The 16,053-nt window shown below is 43.5% G+C and overlaps 1 protein-coding gene and 1 non-coding gene across 2 annotated transcripts in view; one reads left to right on the top strand and one right to left on the bottom strand.

Annotated features, from left to right (window-relative positions):
- Positions 1-16,053, bottom strand: part of LOC143930085 (dual specificity protein phosphatase 13A-like) — a 190,289-nt gene that overhangs the window by 171,206 nt on the left and 3,030 nt on the right. The window contains exon 2 of the mRNA XM_077454032.1: positions 10,546-10,685. Coding sequence (XP_077310158.1) covers positions 10,546-10,628 — 83 coding nt within the window. The 5' untranslated portion in view covers positions 10,629-10,685. The remainder of the gene's footprint in view (positions 1-10,545; positions 10,686-16,053) is intronic.
- LOC143932447 (U2 spliceosomal RNA) lies at positions 5,501-5,688 on the top strand. Its single transcript, XR_013262901.1, has one exon. It is a non-coding gene; the product is annotated as a U2 spliceosomal RNA (small nuclear RNA).

The raw sequence follows: 16,053 nt of genomic DNA, 5'->3' as shown, positions 1-16,053 counted from the left end.
GGGGGGGGTAGTTAGTATTGGCACTCTTGGATGGGGTTTGAATAAGCCGGCTACAATAGAGACCCCTAGGGGACGCTCTGATGAGCAGGGTTGGGGGGGTATGGGTGGTTAAGGAATGTTTATGACTTTCGCTGAAATGAAATAATTGTTGTGGGTGTGTTTTTTTTTTTTCCTCTTCCATATCACTAGAACAATTGAATTCATGGATTTATGTCAATATTGGATGGGGTATGATATACTATCTTTAGGCACTTGGGTTGGAGGGAGGTGGGGGGAGGGGAGGTACTTAATTACTTCTTTTTTTTTTCTCTTCTTCCCCCCACTCCTCCCTCCTCTTTCCCTTCTACAGAAGGGAATAATTAGATGTTATAAAATTATCGTGATCTCTAGAATTGTTTCTAAATGGGGGCGGCATGACTATTTGGGGGGGGCAGTTAGCACGGGTACTCTTGGATGGGGTTTGAATATACCGGCTACAATAGAGACCCCTAGGGGATGCTCTGATGGGCGGGGTCGGGGGGGTGGGGGGAGAGGGGTGGGTCTTTGAACACGTGCTGTGAGTACCAGAGAGGTGGCGGGGGCGGGCCGGGCGGGGGGCGGTGTTGGGGGGGGGGGTGTCGTCCCCTCCCCCCGCCCTCTCTCTCCCCTGGGTTTAGCAATTATTAGAGCTGATGAGTAGGTTGAATATAACCTCATGGAATGTGAGGGGCTTGGGAGATTCAAAGAAAAGAGCTGCTGTGATGTTGGAGACAGAGAGAAGGGGACCTGGGTTGCTTTTCTTGCAGGAGACCCACTTAACTCCAATCACGGCCCTCCAGTTAAATAATCGGAAATTCCAGGCATATTACCATTCCTTCCATTCATCGTACTCTCGGGGTGTGAGTGTGCTAGTATGGAGAGGAACAGATTTTTTATGTAAAGAGTCCCACATTGATGCAGAGGGGAGGTTTGTTTTTCTATATTGCCTGATTGGTGGGCAAGAATACGTCTTAGCCAATATTTATATACCCCCTCCCTTTAAGTTAGAGGTTATGTACAAATTTCTTACGTTTAGCTTGGGTAAACCAGGTGTCCCGTGGATAATAGTCGGAGACTTTAATGAAACTTTAGATAAGTGCTTGGACAGATTCCCTTGTCCAGCTGGGAATAGAACAAGTCGATTATATGGATTTCTATTAGAAATTGGATTGAACGATCTCTGGCGTATGCGACATCCTCAGGATAGGCAGTACTCCTGTTTCTCTAGTACCTACCAGACTCTATCAAGAATAGACATGGTTTTGGGGAACAAAGAGGCATCAGGGTTGGTACTAGATATAGAATATGGGGTAAGGGGGATCTCAGATCATTCCCCCCTATCTATCACTGTGAGCATGGGAGAGAGAGCGTGCCTTGTGGAGTGGAGAATAAACCCCGCTTGGTGGGCTGGATTAGGGAATTTCTTCAAAACAACAGAGGGACAGCTGCGCCTGGAATAGTTTGGGACTCCCTAAAAGCCTTTATTAGAGGAATACTTATACAGAAAATTGCAATAATAAGGAGGAAAACCCGAGAGCAAGAGAGGGTAATAAGAAATGATGTTATCCAGGCTGAGAGAGCGTACGTGGAGGATCCATTGCCGGGAAGCAGAAGGCTTGGGTGGATAGCCAACAAATATATAAAATGGCACTTTTGAAAAAGGTGGAGAATCAACGTATTTTCCAACGCCAACACTACTTTGGTGAAGGAGAGAGGGTGGGTCGAGCTCTCTCCCTTTTGGTTCAATCTAATAGCCCCTCTACAGCAATACAGGCAATTAAAACGCAGAATGGTGATCTTGTCTCTAGACCTCCTGAGATTATGAAGGCACTTGGTGATTATTATAAAAACCTATATAAATCAACTATACGGGACCATGATTGCCTGGCTATTAATTTTTTGCATCAGACAGCAATTCCAACTTTATCAGATCAGGATAAATTGAGCCTTGATCTACCACTTACCCTAGAAGAGTTAAAAAAGCGCAACGACCAGCATGCCCAACTATAAATCTCCTGGCCCTGATGGGCTACCAATAGAAATTTATAAACGATATAGTGAACAGCTGCTGCCAGCACTACTGGAAACGTTAAATCATGCATTGGAGATGGGAGAGCTCCCCGCTTCAATGTTGGAGGCCAATGTTACTTTAATACTTAAGGAGGGGAAGGACCAACAGGAGGTTTCATCATATCGGCCAATATCCTTGCTATGCTCAGATGTAAAAATACTAGCCAAGGCCCTAGCGACCCGTTTAAATAATTATATTCACAAATTAATACACCCAGACCAGTCCGGGTTTATCCCGGGCAGGGCAACCAACATCAATATTAGGAGAGTCTTTTTAAATTTACAAATACCTAGAGATAATTAAGGATCAGGTGCTATATTAGCTTTAGACGCTACCAAGGCCTTTGATAGTTCGGAATGGGGCTATCTATGGGGAGTATTGTAGCGTTTTGGTTTTGGCCCTTTATTTATTCAATGGGTAAAATTACTTTATAATGGACCCAGGGCAAAGATTAAAATGGGGACTCTATTCTCTGATATATTCCACTTGGAAAGGGGGATGAGACAGGGGTGCCCGCTGTCTCCCCTCCTGTTCGTGTTGGCTATGGAACACCCTGGCTGTCCTGACAAGATCGCGCCAGGGATTCCGACGCGGACTGGAGGAGGAAAAAATTGCCCTGTTTGCGGACGATGTTCTGTTTTTTATTGGGGACATGGGTTCTACCTTGAATAATGTAGTGCAGATGATGGGGGAGTTTGGGCAACAATCAGGTTTAGTGATTAACTGGAGTAAATCAGCCCTCCTGCCGCTGTCTGGACCTGGAGATTCAACACCGCCTATAGTTTTGGGTTTAGAAGTGGTGCCCAAGTTAAAGTACTTGGGTGTTTGGATCTCTAGAGAAGTAAACCAGTATGTTGAGGAGAATCTAGTACCACTACTAGCGAAAATTGAAGCAGAAGGTTAATAATTGGTGTTGTCTTCCCCTCTCTGTGGCGGGGCGCTGCAATTTAATAAAAATGATTTGGCAGCCACAAATTCTATATATTCTGCATAACTCCCAAATCTGGATCAATCAGAAGTGGTTCAACAGGTTGGAATCGCTGTTTCGAGAACTAATCTGGAAGAAGGGACAAGCTCGGATTTGGCTACAGACACTGCAGCTCCCCGCTGAGAGGGGAGGAGCAGCGATACCACACCAGAGAACATATTTCTTGTAAGCCCAGCTCCAGCATTTAGCTGGGGCTGGGCTCAAAGGGGGCGGCTGTCCAAACCATAAATTGATGATTGATAAAGCGCATCATGAATCATTAGTTGAAGTTTTGGAAGCCAATTAATTTGCTTATAAATGCCCCACTAATGTTTTGACGAGGAAAGTGTGGCAGATAGCCAAGCAACTTATGGGCTATGCGGGAGTGACCGATTATACCCCTTTATGGTACAATGGAGAATTGGCTGAACTAAATAGTATAGATAGGTCTCTGGAGTGGGAGAGGAGGGGGATCAGTAGGTTAGTGCAACTTTATCAGGGGAGTCTTATGAAATCCTTTGAAGATCTTAGACAGGAATTTGGTATTTCCAATAAGACGTTCTATAAATATTTGCAGCTGAGACATGGGATTCAAGCGCAGTATGGGTCACTTGCCATTGAGAGGACTGAGATTCCCTTGCTTCAGGGACTCACTGATCGAAAGCAAGCAAAAGGCCAGATCTCTAGGCTATATATAAAACTCAAGGATAAAATTTTGAAGGGGGAGGGACCCGATAAGAGCAGGAGGTGATGGGCGGAAGACCCGGGACCCATAACGCAGGAGCAATGGGATGAGATACTAGCACAGGGGAGCCTGGTGTCTATATACCCATCACAGCGCATGTCCCACCTGCTTCTTATATATAGGGCATACCATACTCCTAAAAAGATGTGGAAAATAGGCAGAAAACCCAACGATGTTTTCCCCAGATGTGGGGCACTAGGGGATCTTCTTCATATGGTGTGGAAGTGCCCAAAACTGTATTGGTACTGGATAGAAATTGTACATAGAATAAACAGGACTTTTAAGACCACCTTGAAACCAGAAGCCAAGACTTGTCTATTGGGGATTATAGAGGAGGGTAGAATTCACGCTGTAACAAGGACATCTATATTAAGGTGCCTGTACCAGGCTAGGCGGTTAATTGCGATAAACTGGCAGGCAAAAAATCCTCCAGTACTACAAGCATGGGCAAATGCTATCAATTCCACAATTTGGTGTGAACGAGCGAGATTTATTAGACAAAATAATTAAAAAAAATTTAAGGAGTTATGGAATCCCTGGTTGAAGGATATCGGTTATCCCCTGGATGGGATATCTGAGGGATAGATCCAATGCTCATCCGCTTGGCCTATGCTTGAGGGGGGTTGGGGGGGTCTTCCTGATACCCCCTACTCCTGTCCCTGGCGGTCTCTGCCACTCTCCTTCCAGCCTACCAGGATTGGGTTGGCTGGGGTCGGCAGCACGTGTTCGAAGCGAGGGGTTTTGGGTGGGGGGGGGGGATTTGTGCAGGCGGGCCAGAGGCAACTAGTATGTAATGTATGACTCTGCCTGTTGTGTTAGATATATAGCTGATGAAATGATTTGCAATTGTTGTTGTGATTTATGTCTTTTTCCTTTGTTTGGAAAAATAAGTTTTATAAAAAAAAATTTTAATAAAGAGAAATTAGTTTAAAAAAAAAAAGAATACCTTGATGACCAGCCAATGCAAAGCATGTCTCAATAGACTGGCTAGATTGTAAAGTCTTAATACTATTGGGAAGACCAAGACCACCTTTATGTTTTTTACATTTTTTAACAGCCCTGTTGGGGGGCTTTGGTGAAATATCAGGAGTCTAAACAGACCCCTAATGTCTCACTTTGAGACAGAGAAAGGAAATGAGGACACAGATTCCCCAGTTCCTTTCTCTGCAGCCTCAGTTGCACACAAAAATGAATAGGATGCACTCTAAAGCTTTCTGTCCATTCATAAACCAAAGCAAGGTAAACACCGTTTACTAACAATGCTTATTTTTTTTTATTTTTTTTAAAAGGCAGCTCATTTGTCCAAAGAGCTAGCAATCAGAATTAAAGTATAAGTAAAGTCAAAACTTTTTTTTTTTGGGATAGTGTGGAGAGGATTAGAAAAACTGTCAAAACTGTTGCCATTTGTTCACCCTTTGGGAGATTCACCTTCACTATTTCTTTTGTTTACTACCATCAAAGAAATTGAAAGAAAACACCAAATGTTGGGTTGTCACCAGAACAGGACAAGAGGGTAAATCTTACAATAGAGACACTAGGTATAGATACACCAGGCATTACCTCCCTTTGGAGGGATTTCCTGTTTTGGCTATGAGATGGGAGGTGAAGGGAAATATCCCCAAGAAAAAAACCTGACAGGAGCCATCGTCCTCCCTTACACTATCCAAAATAGAGAAAAGAAAACTTTTACTTTTGCAGCATGACTTCTTGGCCTTTTGGCTAAGACCAAGTGTAGTATCTGTTCTTATCACTTTTCAGGAATAGAACATTCCTTGTCTGCCATTTATTAATTCCTGATGTAGTATGGTGGTTACGGTGGGCACAACGAGCAGGCTCTTTTCCTCCCAGGTTGAATCAGGCCTTGTTCTCCAGACTTGTCCGGGTCCTAAAAAAAAGCAATTAACTCACATCAGCACATAAACTTTGCAGAATGACCTGAATAAAATAATGGAGTTGGCAGACAAACGTCAAATGAGGTTTAATGTGGAGAAATGTAAAGTAATGCACTTGGGGCAAAAAACATAAATGCAAATGATTAACTAGGTGGAAAACCTCTGGGAGAATCAAGGATGGAGAAGGATCTAGGGGTCCTAATAGATTACAGATTGAGTAATAGCATGCAATGTCAACCTGCAGCTACCAAAGCAGGCAGAATATTAGCATGGAGGATGTTAAAAAAGTCTCTCCCAGCCTATCCGACCACCTCACGCAATTATATATCATACACAGATCATATCTGACTCCTCAGAGGTTACCACGTTTCAAACACATATACAACCCAGGATGCCGCTTACCACGCCCCAGGCTCTTTCTATCACCTTATCTGGTCCTGAAAAACCATCCAAGCATACTGGATACAGGTGATGCGCTTTCTACGCGATCAGATGGGCTCTCCTGCTACCTTAGACCCAAAGATGTGCCTGCTCGGCCTGCTACCACACTTAGACAGTGACAAAAACCCCTTCTCACCTTTTTACAAGAGACGCTATTCTTGGCGAGAAAAGCGATTGCTCATAATTGGATGCAGGCCCTTCCCTCCACAGTCCAGTGCTGGAAAAAAGAAGTTAACGACACTCTTCCGTACAAGAAGTTGATTAATGTACATAGGGGATGTCCTCTTAAGTATGAGCAGGTCTGGAACAGGTGGTTAGAAGACGGTGAAACATGCACTTGAAATGCTGACTTGCTCACCCCTTACCCCCCCCCCTACTCCCATTGGGTGCTCAACTCTATATCACGCAGATAACCTAATGTGCTCATGTACGTACCACTGCTCTGGCCATGTTGGCTTACGCCATTTATTGTATCATGCATTTATTTATTCTTTCCTCCTTTTTTTTTTCTCAATAAAGTTGATTTTCTGAATTAAAAATAAGAATATTAGCATGCATAAAAAAGGGATATACTCCAAGTATAAAACTATAATTCTGCCACTTTATAAAACCCTGGTTAGGCCACATCTGGAGTATTCTGTCGAGTTCTGGTCACCAGTCCTCAAAAGGGATGTGCTGGAGCTGGAGATAGTCCAAAGAAGGTCAACAAAATAAATAAGAGAACTGAAGGACCTCAATTACGAGGACTGTCTGCAAACACTAAATTTATTCTCACTGGAGATGCGATGCTTGAGGGGGGACATGATAGTGATCTACAAATACCTCAATGGAGATCCCAGCATAGGAAAAAAAAACTATTCAGTCCCAGGGAGTATATGAGGACATAGGGCCACACATTGAGAATAGAAGAGAAACGGTTTAACCTAAAGGGTATTCTTCACTGTCCGGACAATAAGGATGTGGAACTCTCTACCACAATTAGTGGTGGCTGCGGGAAGTATGGATATTTTTAAAAGACTCTTGGATGTATATCTTTAAAAAAACACAACATACAGGGATATGAAAAATGATTATAGATACTGACACACGTACACCTACACAGGTTGAACTGGATGGACTATTGACTATTTCAGCCTTACCTACTATGTAACTAATTGAGCTCTGTCATTTGAAAGCCATTGTTTCTAATTCTTAGGGACTCTTTAATGACTGGAATAATACCACTGGGTTTACTCCTTTTTATGCTTGGAAAGCAATTATTAGCCTGGAAGTTGGAGAGGCCTCCTTGCTTACAGTGCTGGAAGAAATTGGTCAATTTGATGGTACCGCTTTATAAAATGACTTGTCTTTCTTGAGAATTCCCTAAGAATTTTCACAAGGTGTGGGACATTTGGCTTGAGTCTCCCTCCACTGCTGTAGCCAGATCTGATACAGTTGGTAATATGATGGCATGAGCCATGTGTGGGGAAGGCTCCTGTCATTGTCCTTCATATGCACACCTACCACCACCCTCCCTCTTTTTCTCAGTCATTTAGTCTTGCTGTCAGTTGGGCTTGTCATCACTTGATCTTTCTGACCAGGGTGCTTACTTGTTTGATTACCTATTCATGCCATGCTTGTTTCTATGTTTACTGTACAAGTATATTTTTGGTTTGTGGTATCCATTTCATTGACTAAGAGGTACTGTATGTCTGAGCTACTGTTTTTTATATTTTACTTTTCTTTTTTGTATATTCTCATGTGGGGAATGCCCATAGGCTCTGTTATGTAATTTTAATGTTATTTTATCTGAAAAATGTTAATAAATACAATTTATAAAAAAATTGAATGCAATGCCAAGCTGCAGTTTCCAAAGCAAGCAAAAGCCTTTCATGTATTAAAGGGTATAGACACCTGAGAGAGAGATATCAATTTGCCCCTGTGCAAATCATTAGTAAGACCTCATCTGGAATATGCAGTTCAGTTTTGGGCACCAGTTTTCAAAAAAGGATATCGGGGAACTGGAGAAAGTGAAGAGAAGAGCAACCAACCTGATAAGAGACATGTAGGAGCTCAGCTATGAGGAAAGTTTAGAGGAACTGTATTTATTCTCTCTTGAGAAGAGGAAATTAAGGGGGATATGATCAACATGTACAAATACATACGCCGTCCATATAGTGAACTTGGTGTTGAGTTATTCACTTTAGGATCATCACAGAGGACAAGGGGGCACTCTTTACATCTGGAGGAAAAAAAGATTTAATCGCTAAATACGGAACGATCTCTTCACAGTAAGAGCTGTGAAAATGTGGAATATACTCCTTCAAAAGCTGGTCCTGGCCATTTCAGTAGGTTGTTTTAACCACTTGCCTACTGGGCACTTTCACCCCCTTCCTGCCCAGGCCATTTTTCAGCTTTCAGCGCTGTTGCACTTTGAATGACAATTCAAACAAATTGAATGACAAACCCAAACAAAATTTTTATATATATTTTTTTTTAGATTAATAGAGCATTTGTTTGGTATTTAACCACTTATAGACCGGAAGATTTTCCTGCTCAATGACTAGGCCATTTTTAGCAATACTGCACTGCGTTGCTTTAACTGACAATTGCGCGGTCGTGCAACGCTGTACCCAAACAAAATTGACGAGTTTTTTTTCCCACAAATAGAGCTTTCTTTTGGTGGTATTTGATCACCTCTGCGTTTTCTTTTTGCACTGTAAACAAAAAAAGAGCGACAATTTTGAAAAAAAAAGCAGTATTTTTTACTATTTACTATAATAAATATCCCCAATTTAAAAAAAAAAATGTCATCAGTTTAGGCCAATATATATTCTTCTACATATTTTTGGTAAAAAAAATTGCAATAAGCGTATATTGATTGGTTTGCGCAAAAGTTATAGCATCTACAAACTATGGGAAAGATTTATGGCATTTTTATTTTTTTACTAGTAATGTCGGTGATCTGAGATTTTTTGTGACATTGCAACGGACAGATCGGACACTTTTGAAACATTTTTGGGACCATTGACATTTATACAATGATCAGTGCTATAAAAATGCACTGGTAGGGAAGAGGTTAACACTAGGGGGCAATCAAAGGGTTAAATGTGTTCCCTCATGGGTGTTTCTTACTGTGGGGGGATGGGACTGACTGGGGGAGGAGACATATCACTGTTCCTACTTACTAGGAACAAACGATCTGTCTCCTCTCACACACAATTCCCCGTTCTGGCTCTTAAAGTGGATAACATGCCCATAAGTTGTTTTGTGGGAACGTGTTACTTTGCCGACGTATATCGGAGTGAAGTGGTTAATCGCCACTGGGTTTTTTATTTTTTGCTAAACAAAAATAAATAAATGAAGTTTTCCTATTATAACATTTTGTAAAAAAGTAATTTTTCTCCTTCACTGATGTGTGCTGATGAGGCAGCACTGATAGGGGGCAATGATGTTGGAGGACAGGCATTACCAGAGCCAGCTGGAGCCTACACAGAATATGGTCTACCTAGGGGCCCAATTCAATACTCAGGCGGCCACAGTTTCTTTGCCACTTCAGAAACTCCCCAAAATTAGGAAGAAGTTCCAACATGCATTTTCTGCACCAGTAATGTCAGCATCCCAGTGCATGAGTCTTCTCAAGACAATGGCTTCATGTATCCCGATGATCCCCTGGAAACTTAGAGTTGTCAAACAAGGCTTCCTGATGCAATGGAAGAGAGTTCATCTAGCCAAGCCAGTCATGACCACCAGCCGGAGTCTCTGGTGGTAGACTATACAAGAAACACTAAACGGCATCGTCCATTAAAGCTGCAGCCATGGATTATTGTTACCACAGATGCCAGTGCAGCAGGGTGGGGCCCCACTTGCCAACAACTCATGATCCAGGGCAGAATTTCCCACTTGGGGCCTAGTTTCTAATATTGTGGAACTTTGAGCAGCATTCATGGCCTTGGCCACCTTGCTGCCTCACATACAAGTTTGCCCAGTCCTGCTCCGTCTGGACAACATGGCAGCAGTGTCCTACATACAGCGACAAGGTGGGAAGCATAGCCAATCCCTCTTGAGAGGTGGAACCGATCACGACATTAGCACAACAATATCTCCCAGATTTGAGGGCCATATATCTTCCAGGCTGTCATAAATTGGAAACGGATCGTCTATCCAGACAATTCAAGGATCCCAACGAATGGTACCTTCACCCTAAAGTGTTCAAACAGATCATCCATGAGTGGGGATGTCCGCAACTGGATCCTTTTTGCCTCATCAAGCAACTGCAAGGTACGCCTCTCACGCCACCCTCATCCATTAGAGGAGGGGACGGACGCCTTGACCCATCCTTGGGTTGCGCAACTGGCCTATGCCTTCCATCCAATTTCTTTAATCCTGAAGAGATAGTTGACAGAGAATTTGACAGTCATCACAGTATTACCTTACTGGCCTCACAGACCATGGTTCTCTCTGGTAATGGATCTCAGCGTGTGCCCACCGATCACTCTGCTGGTGACTCCTCATCACCCGTCGCAAGGAGATATCCTACATCCGCAAACCATCACGACTGGCCTTAGCAGCCTAGAGATTGAAAGGCAGGGGTTACAAGAGTTAGGATGTTCTCCAGAGGTTATTATAACTTTACAGAGTTCCAGAAAGGGGTCAACCAATGCCATCTATACTAGAATATGCAATAAATTCACAAGCTTTGCAGCTGGACGTCAGTTTGACCCTAGTGAACCAAATGTATCTCAAATCCTGTCTTTCCTGCAATCCGGAAAGGTGCAAATTTCATCCATCTCGACTTTTAACCACAAGAAAGGGGCAGCAAACCACTACAGGGTGGCTCCAGCTAAGTTTGCAGCATTAAAATCTCCCTCTCAAAAGCTCATTATGTATATGTATGCTGCCATATTGGCATCAAGAAAATGGAAAATTGTTTTAAATACTTACTGTCATTTTCCTTTCCTGACGCCAATACATGGCAGCATACGAACCCTCTCTCTGATCTTTGTGCTTTATATGGAGAATGGGGGAGGTAGCTCTCAGTCAGACTTTTAAATAGTTAAACGGGTCCTGTGGGTGGATATAGGGGCAGAGCCATTTCATATGTATGTTGCCATGTATTGGCGTCAGGAAAGGAAAATTACGGTAAGTACTGTATTTGATACAATTTTCTATTTGTTTTTTTTATTTCAAGATTTAATTACTTTTTTTTTATATCTCAAAAAAATAAAAACCCAGTGGTGATCAAATACCACCAAAACAAACTTCTATTTTTTTGAAAAAATTATTAAAATTGAATTTGCGTAGAGTGTGGCATGACCGTGTAACTGCCAGTTAAAGTAGTGCAGTGCTGAATAGCAAAAAAATGCTCTGGTTATGAAGGGCGTAAAACATTCCGGGGGTCAAGTGGGTAATGTTTGTATGTCTTTGCACATCATGATGCATGTGGCCTTCTGGTCAGGTTTTCCCCACCCATGGGGAGCCCCACCTAGTACTTGGCCTTGCAGGTCTCCTAAAATATAGGGTGCGCTCCAACTGGATTCCACCGGTGCATCACGAGTACCCTAGTCCCCGTCGGGAGTCTTGCACCCTGGGGGACCAGGGGCCTTTCTCTTTAGAGGAGGACCAAGTGTACACCCTGTGCACTTTTTTTTTCCTTTGTTCGTTTTGAGTGTGCGCATTGCACTGCAGAGCTGACAATAGAAATCTATGTTAAAGCATCGTTCTCTAGCAACAGCTTCCAGTACGTTGATACTATGCTCTGCACCCATGTTTACAACGAAGGGGTTAGGTCACTGAAAAGCCACACTATCTAAGCCACCCCTAAGCCTACTGCCCATAGTTCAAAGAGGAGGGTTTACTTACGTTTTAACTGATATCTTCTGTAGATTAATGAACATAATAGATACAAAATTAACAGTATGTTACATTGTATCTTTCTGTTTCTGTAGTCTGAGCAAGTGTTATTTATAAACAATGTTAGACTGCTTTTATTTGACAACTAAAGTTGCTTACCTGCTCTGTGTACACAGCAATGCTGGTTTTGACTAACCACTTGTCAACCGGCCAACAGTAATTTACCCATACCTCGCCCCACTCATGCACACTCGCGCAATCTGTGGACACACCGTAATGCGGTGCTCGGTATTGGGCCGCTGTGAGCAGTCCAAATACTGCGTGATTGCTGTGCGATCACATGACACTTCGTAAACAACCATTAGTAATGGAATCCCTTCATGACATTATTGTTTACTACTGTTTGATCTTTGATTGGTCACCAGTGATTACATGGTACCTGGATAGCTGTGGCCAATCACAGCATCACAATAGTGAACAAGGAGTCATGCATGAAAGCCATTCATAACAGTTCAAAGGATTGCTGTTACAGTGATCAAGCAATCACAGTGAAAAAAAAAATCCTTGATCACCCCCAGAGTAGTAGTGTCACTATGCTGAAGCTGAAATACTCTGATGACAGTATGGAAAAAAAAAAGGAAAAAATAATCTTAAAATTAAAAAAAAAAAATAATAATTATATATATATATTATATACTGTTACCTGTCAGTATCACTGCTCGCCACCACACCAGTCATATAGTCATATGAGGACACTGTACTGCACTGGTGACAATATGTAATAAAGATATATACAAAAAAAAAGTTTCATTTCTTCATTACATTTTTTTTACAGGATACCTGTTTAGAGTTACAGAGGAGGTCTTGGTATAGAATTATTGCTCTTGCTCTAACGTTCGCGGCGATACATGTGTGGTTTGAATGCCGTTTACATATGTGGGCGCGACGTATGTATGCGCTCGCTTCTGCGTACGAGTTTGCAGGGATGGGGGCGTTTAAAAAAAAAAAAGAATTTTTATTATTTATTTTCAATTTTTTTTGGACACTTTCCTATAAAAAAAATGTTTTTTGATCGCTTTTATTCCTATTACAGGGAATGTAATAGGAATAGTTTGTGACATGTCCTTTTTATGGATAGATGTGGGATCAATTAGAAATCCTGGGTTAAAAAAAACAAAAACAAAAACAAAAAAAAAAACTGGATGATCTCAGCTTTCCAGCCGAGTGTATGGCAGTATTTGCAACGTTATGACGTCACGCCCGGGCCTCCGAGAGTCATAGAGATGACCTGGGACCATCTGTTCCCTGGAAATCTCTATGGTCAACTTCCGGCACCAATGGATTCCTCCTCCGGCTCGTGGATCACACGGGGGAGCCGGTAGAAGCACCGGAGGGCAGCGGGAGGGGGGGGGGAACATTATTTATGGCATCCCTTCATGATATTATTGTTTACTACTGTTTGATCTGTGATTGGTCACCAGTGATTACATGGTACCTGAGCTAATCGCAGTACCTTGTACATGTGATAGCTTCCGGCGCCAATGGATTCCTTCTCTGGCTCCCGGTAGAAGCACTGGAGGGTGGACATCTATTATTAATGGAATCCTTTCATGACATTATTGTTTACTACTGTTTGATCTGTGATTGGTCACCAGTGATCACATGGTACCTTAGCTAATCATGGCACCTTGTGCCATGTGATAGCTGTGGCTAATCACAGCATCACAAAAGTCCCCTCTCACCGTCTGTAAGAACAATCAAGTGGCTAAACTGCTGCTATGATTGTTCTTACGGTGCAGGGAATCGCCGGCTGAAGAGACTGATGCCGGGTTGAAGCCTGTAGGTGCAGGGAATCGCCGGCTGAAGAGAATGATCCCGGGTTGAAGCCTCTAGGTGCAGGGAATCGCCGGCTGAAGAGACTGATCCCAGGTTGAAGCCTGTAGGTGCAGGGAATCGCCGGCTGAAGAGACTGATCCCAGGTTGAAGCCTGTAGGTGCAGGGAATCGCCGGCTGAAGAGACTGATCCTGGGTTGAAGCCTGTAGGTGCAGGGAATCGCCGGCTGAAGAGACTGATCACGGGTTGAAGCCTGTAGGTGCAGGGAATCGCCGGCTGAAGAGACTGATCACGGGTTGAAGCCTGTAGGTGCAGGGAATCGCCGGCTGAAGAGACTGATCACGGGTTGAAGCCTGTAGGTGCAGGGAATCGCCGGCTGAAGAGACTGATCACGGGTTGAAGCCTGTAGGTGCAGGGAATCGCCGGCTGAAGAGACTGATCACGGGTTGAAGCCTGTAGGTGCAGGGAATCGACGGCTGAAGAGACTGATCCCGGGTTGAAGCCTGTAGGTGCAGGGAATCGCTGGCTGAAGAGACTGATCCTGGGTTGAAGCCTGTAGGTGCAGGGAATGGCCGGCTGAAGAGAATGGTCCCAGGTTGAAGCCTGTAGGTGCAGGCATCATCCCGGTATAACCACTGAATGGGAAGATATCCATGTATGCCCTCCCGGGGGGAAGTCTTTAAAGAGGTCCTGTCATGCTCATTTCTATGACGAGGGATGTTTACATTCCTTGTAATAGGAATAAAAGTGATCCATTTTTTTTTTTAAGGGAAAGTGTAAAAATAAAAAGTCAAATAAATAGGAAAAAAAATGAAAAAAATAAAATAAATGAAAAAGCCCCACCACTCCGAGTTTGCGCGCAGAAGTGAATGCATACGAAAGTCCCGCTCACATATGTAAATATCGCCCCGATCGTTGGAGCAAGAGCAATAATTCTAGCAGTAGCCCTCCTCTGTAACCCAAAACTGGTATCCTGTAGAAATTTTTAAACGTCGCCTATGGAGATTTTTAAGGGTTAAAGTTTGTCGCCATTTTGAAGCGTGACATGTTGGATATCAATTTACTTAGCGTAACATCATCTTTCACATTATAGGAAAGAAATTGGGCTTTACTGATTTCTTTTTTTTTTCATTCAAAAAAGTGTATGTTTTTCCAAAATAAATTGCATTTGTAAGACCGCTGTGCAAATACAGTGTGACATAATGTATTGCAACAATCTCCATTTTATTCTCTAGGCTGTCTGGGAAAAAAATATATATGTTCGGGGGTTCTAAGTGTAGTGGCCACAACCCGTTGCAGGGCGGCCTTGACTAAATGGGCTTACCGGTTACCTTCTACTCAGCGTCTAGGGGTTCCCAGGGTTGATACCCAGCGACTTGTACACTGGCACAGATAAAGTCCTTTCAAAAGGTTTTATTTTGCAGTAGAACTTTCACAAAACACAGTCTCTTTGGGAACAGAAGACACAGGTGAGGAACTCAGGCACCTTGAACTGTAGGTTTAACACAGTCTCTATTTCCACCCAGAGAGTAGCCACTCCCAGCTGGATACTTCAAGGCTGAACAGATCTCTAGCCAGAGGTCATGGCAGTCAGCACGTTGACTCAAAATTTGAACAATCAACTGAAGATGAACAGGAACCTTTTTCCAACCGTACCTGGAACGTTTCCCGCTTCCTTTGAGGTACTGGAAAAGTGTGGATTCATCAATGTCCTTTCCAACTCAGTAACCAGCCACTTCTCAGGATGCCACTTGCCGACCCTCCTCTGGTCACTTCCACGAGCTGCGGTGTCTCTCCAAGCCGAGAGCACACCCGGACACCTTGAATCCTCCCTCAGTTACAGCGCCTCGGACCAGCCAGTTTCCGAGACTCGGAAACAGGCGGATCTCTACCCCAGACCAGACAGGTCTATCAGGGGCCACTGACAGGAACATGCTGTGGGATGACGAACACCCCGTGACCCCTTACGGGACCACCCTGGTCCTGGAACCAGAACAGACCCCACGGGTCTCACAAACAACTCCAGAACCCCGAACATGTGACCCACACCTGCTTAAGTACCCCCTTCCAGACTCCTCGGCGGGCCCCGGCACTCCTGCTGATTGGCTCAGAGAGGGCCATACCCAAACATCCAACCAGCCCTGGTTCTAGTCTGTCATGTGCACCTCACCGCTCACATGAACAGGCAGAACTTCATACATGGCAAGGCCAGACTGGTGTTAAGGCCGACCAACACAATTCACCCTCGGTCCT

Source organism: Lithobates pipiens, unplaced genomic scaffold (assembly GCF_037356315.1).
Source record: "Lithobates pipiens isolate NorthernLeopardFrog02 unplaced genomic scaffold, aLitPip1_a1.2 Scaffold_25, whole genome shotgun sequence".
In the NCBI taxonomy this organism is placed as follows: domain Eukaryota; kingdom Metazoa; phylum Chordata; class Amphibia; order Anura; family Ranidae; genus Lithobates; species Lithobates pipiens.
The sequence above is the reverse complement of the archived record's forward strand: the minus strand, read 5'-3'. Positions and strand labels throughout refer to the sequence as shown.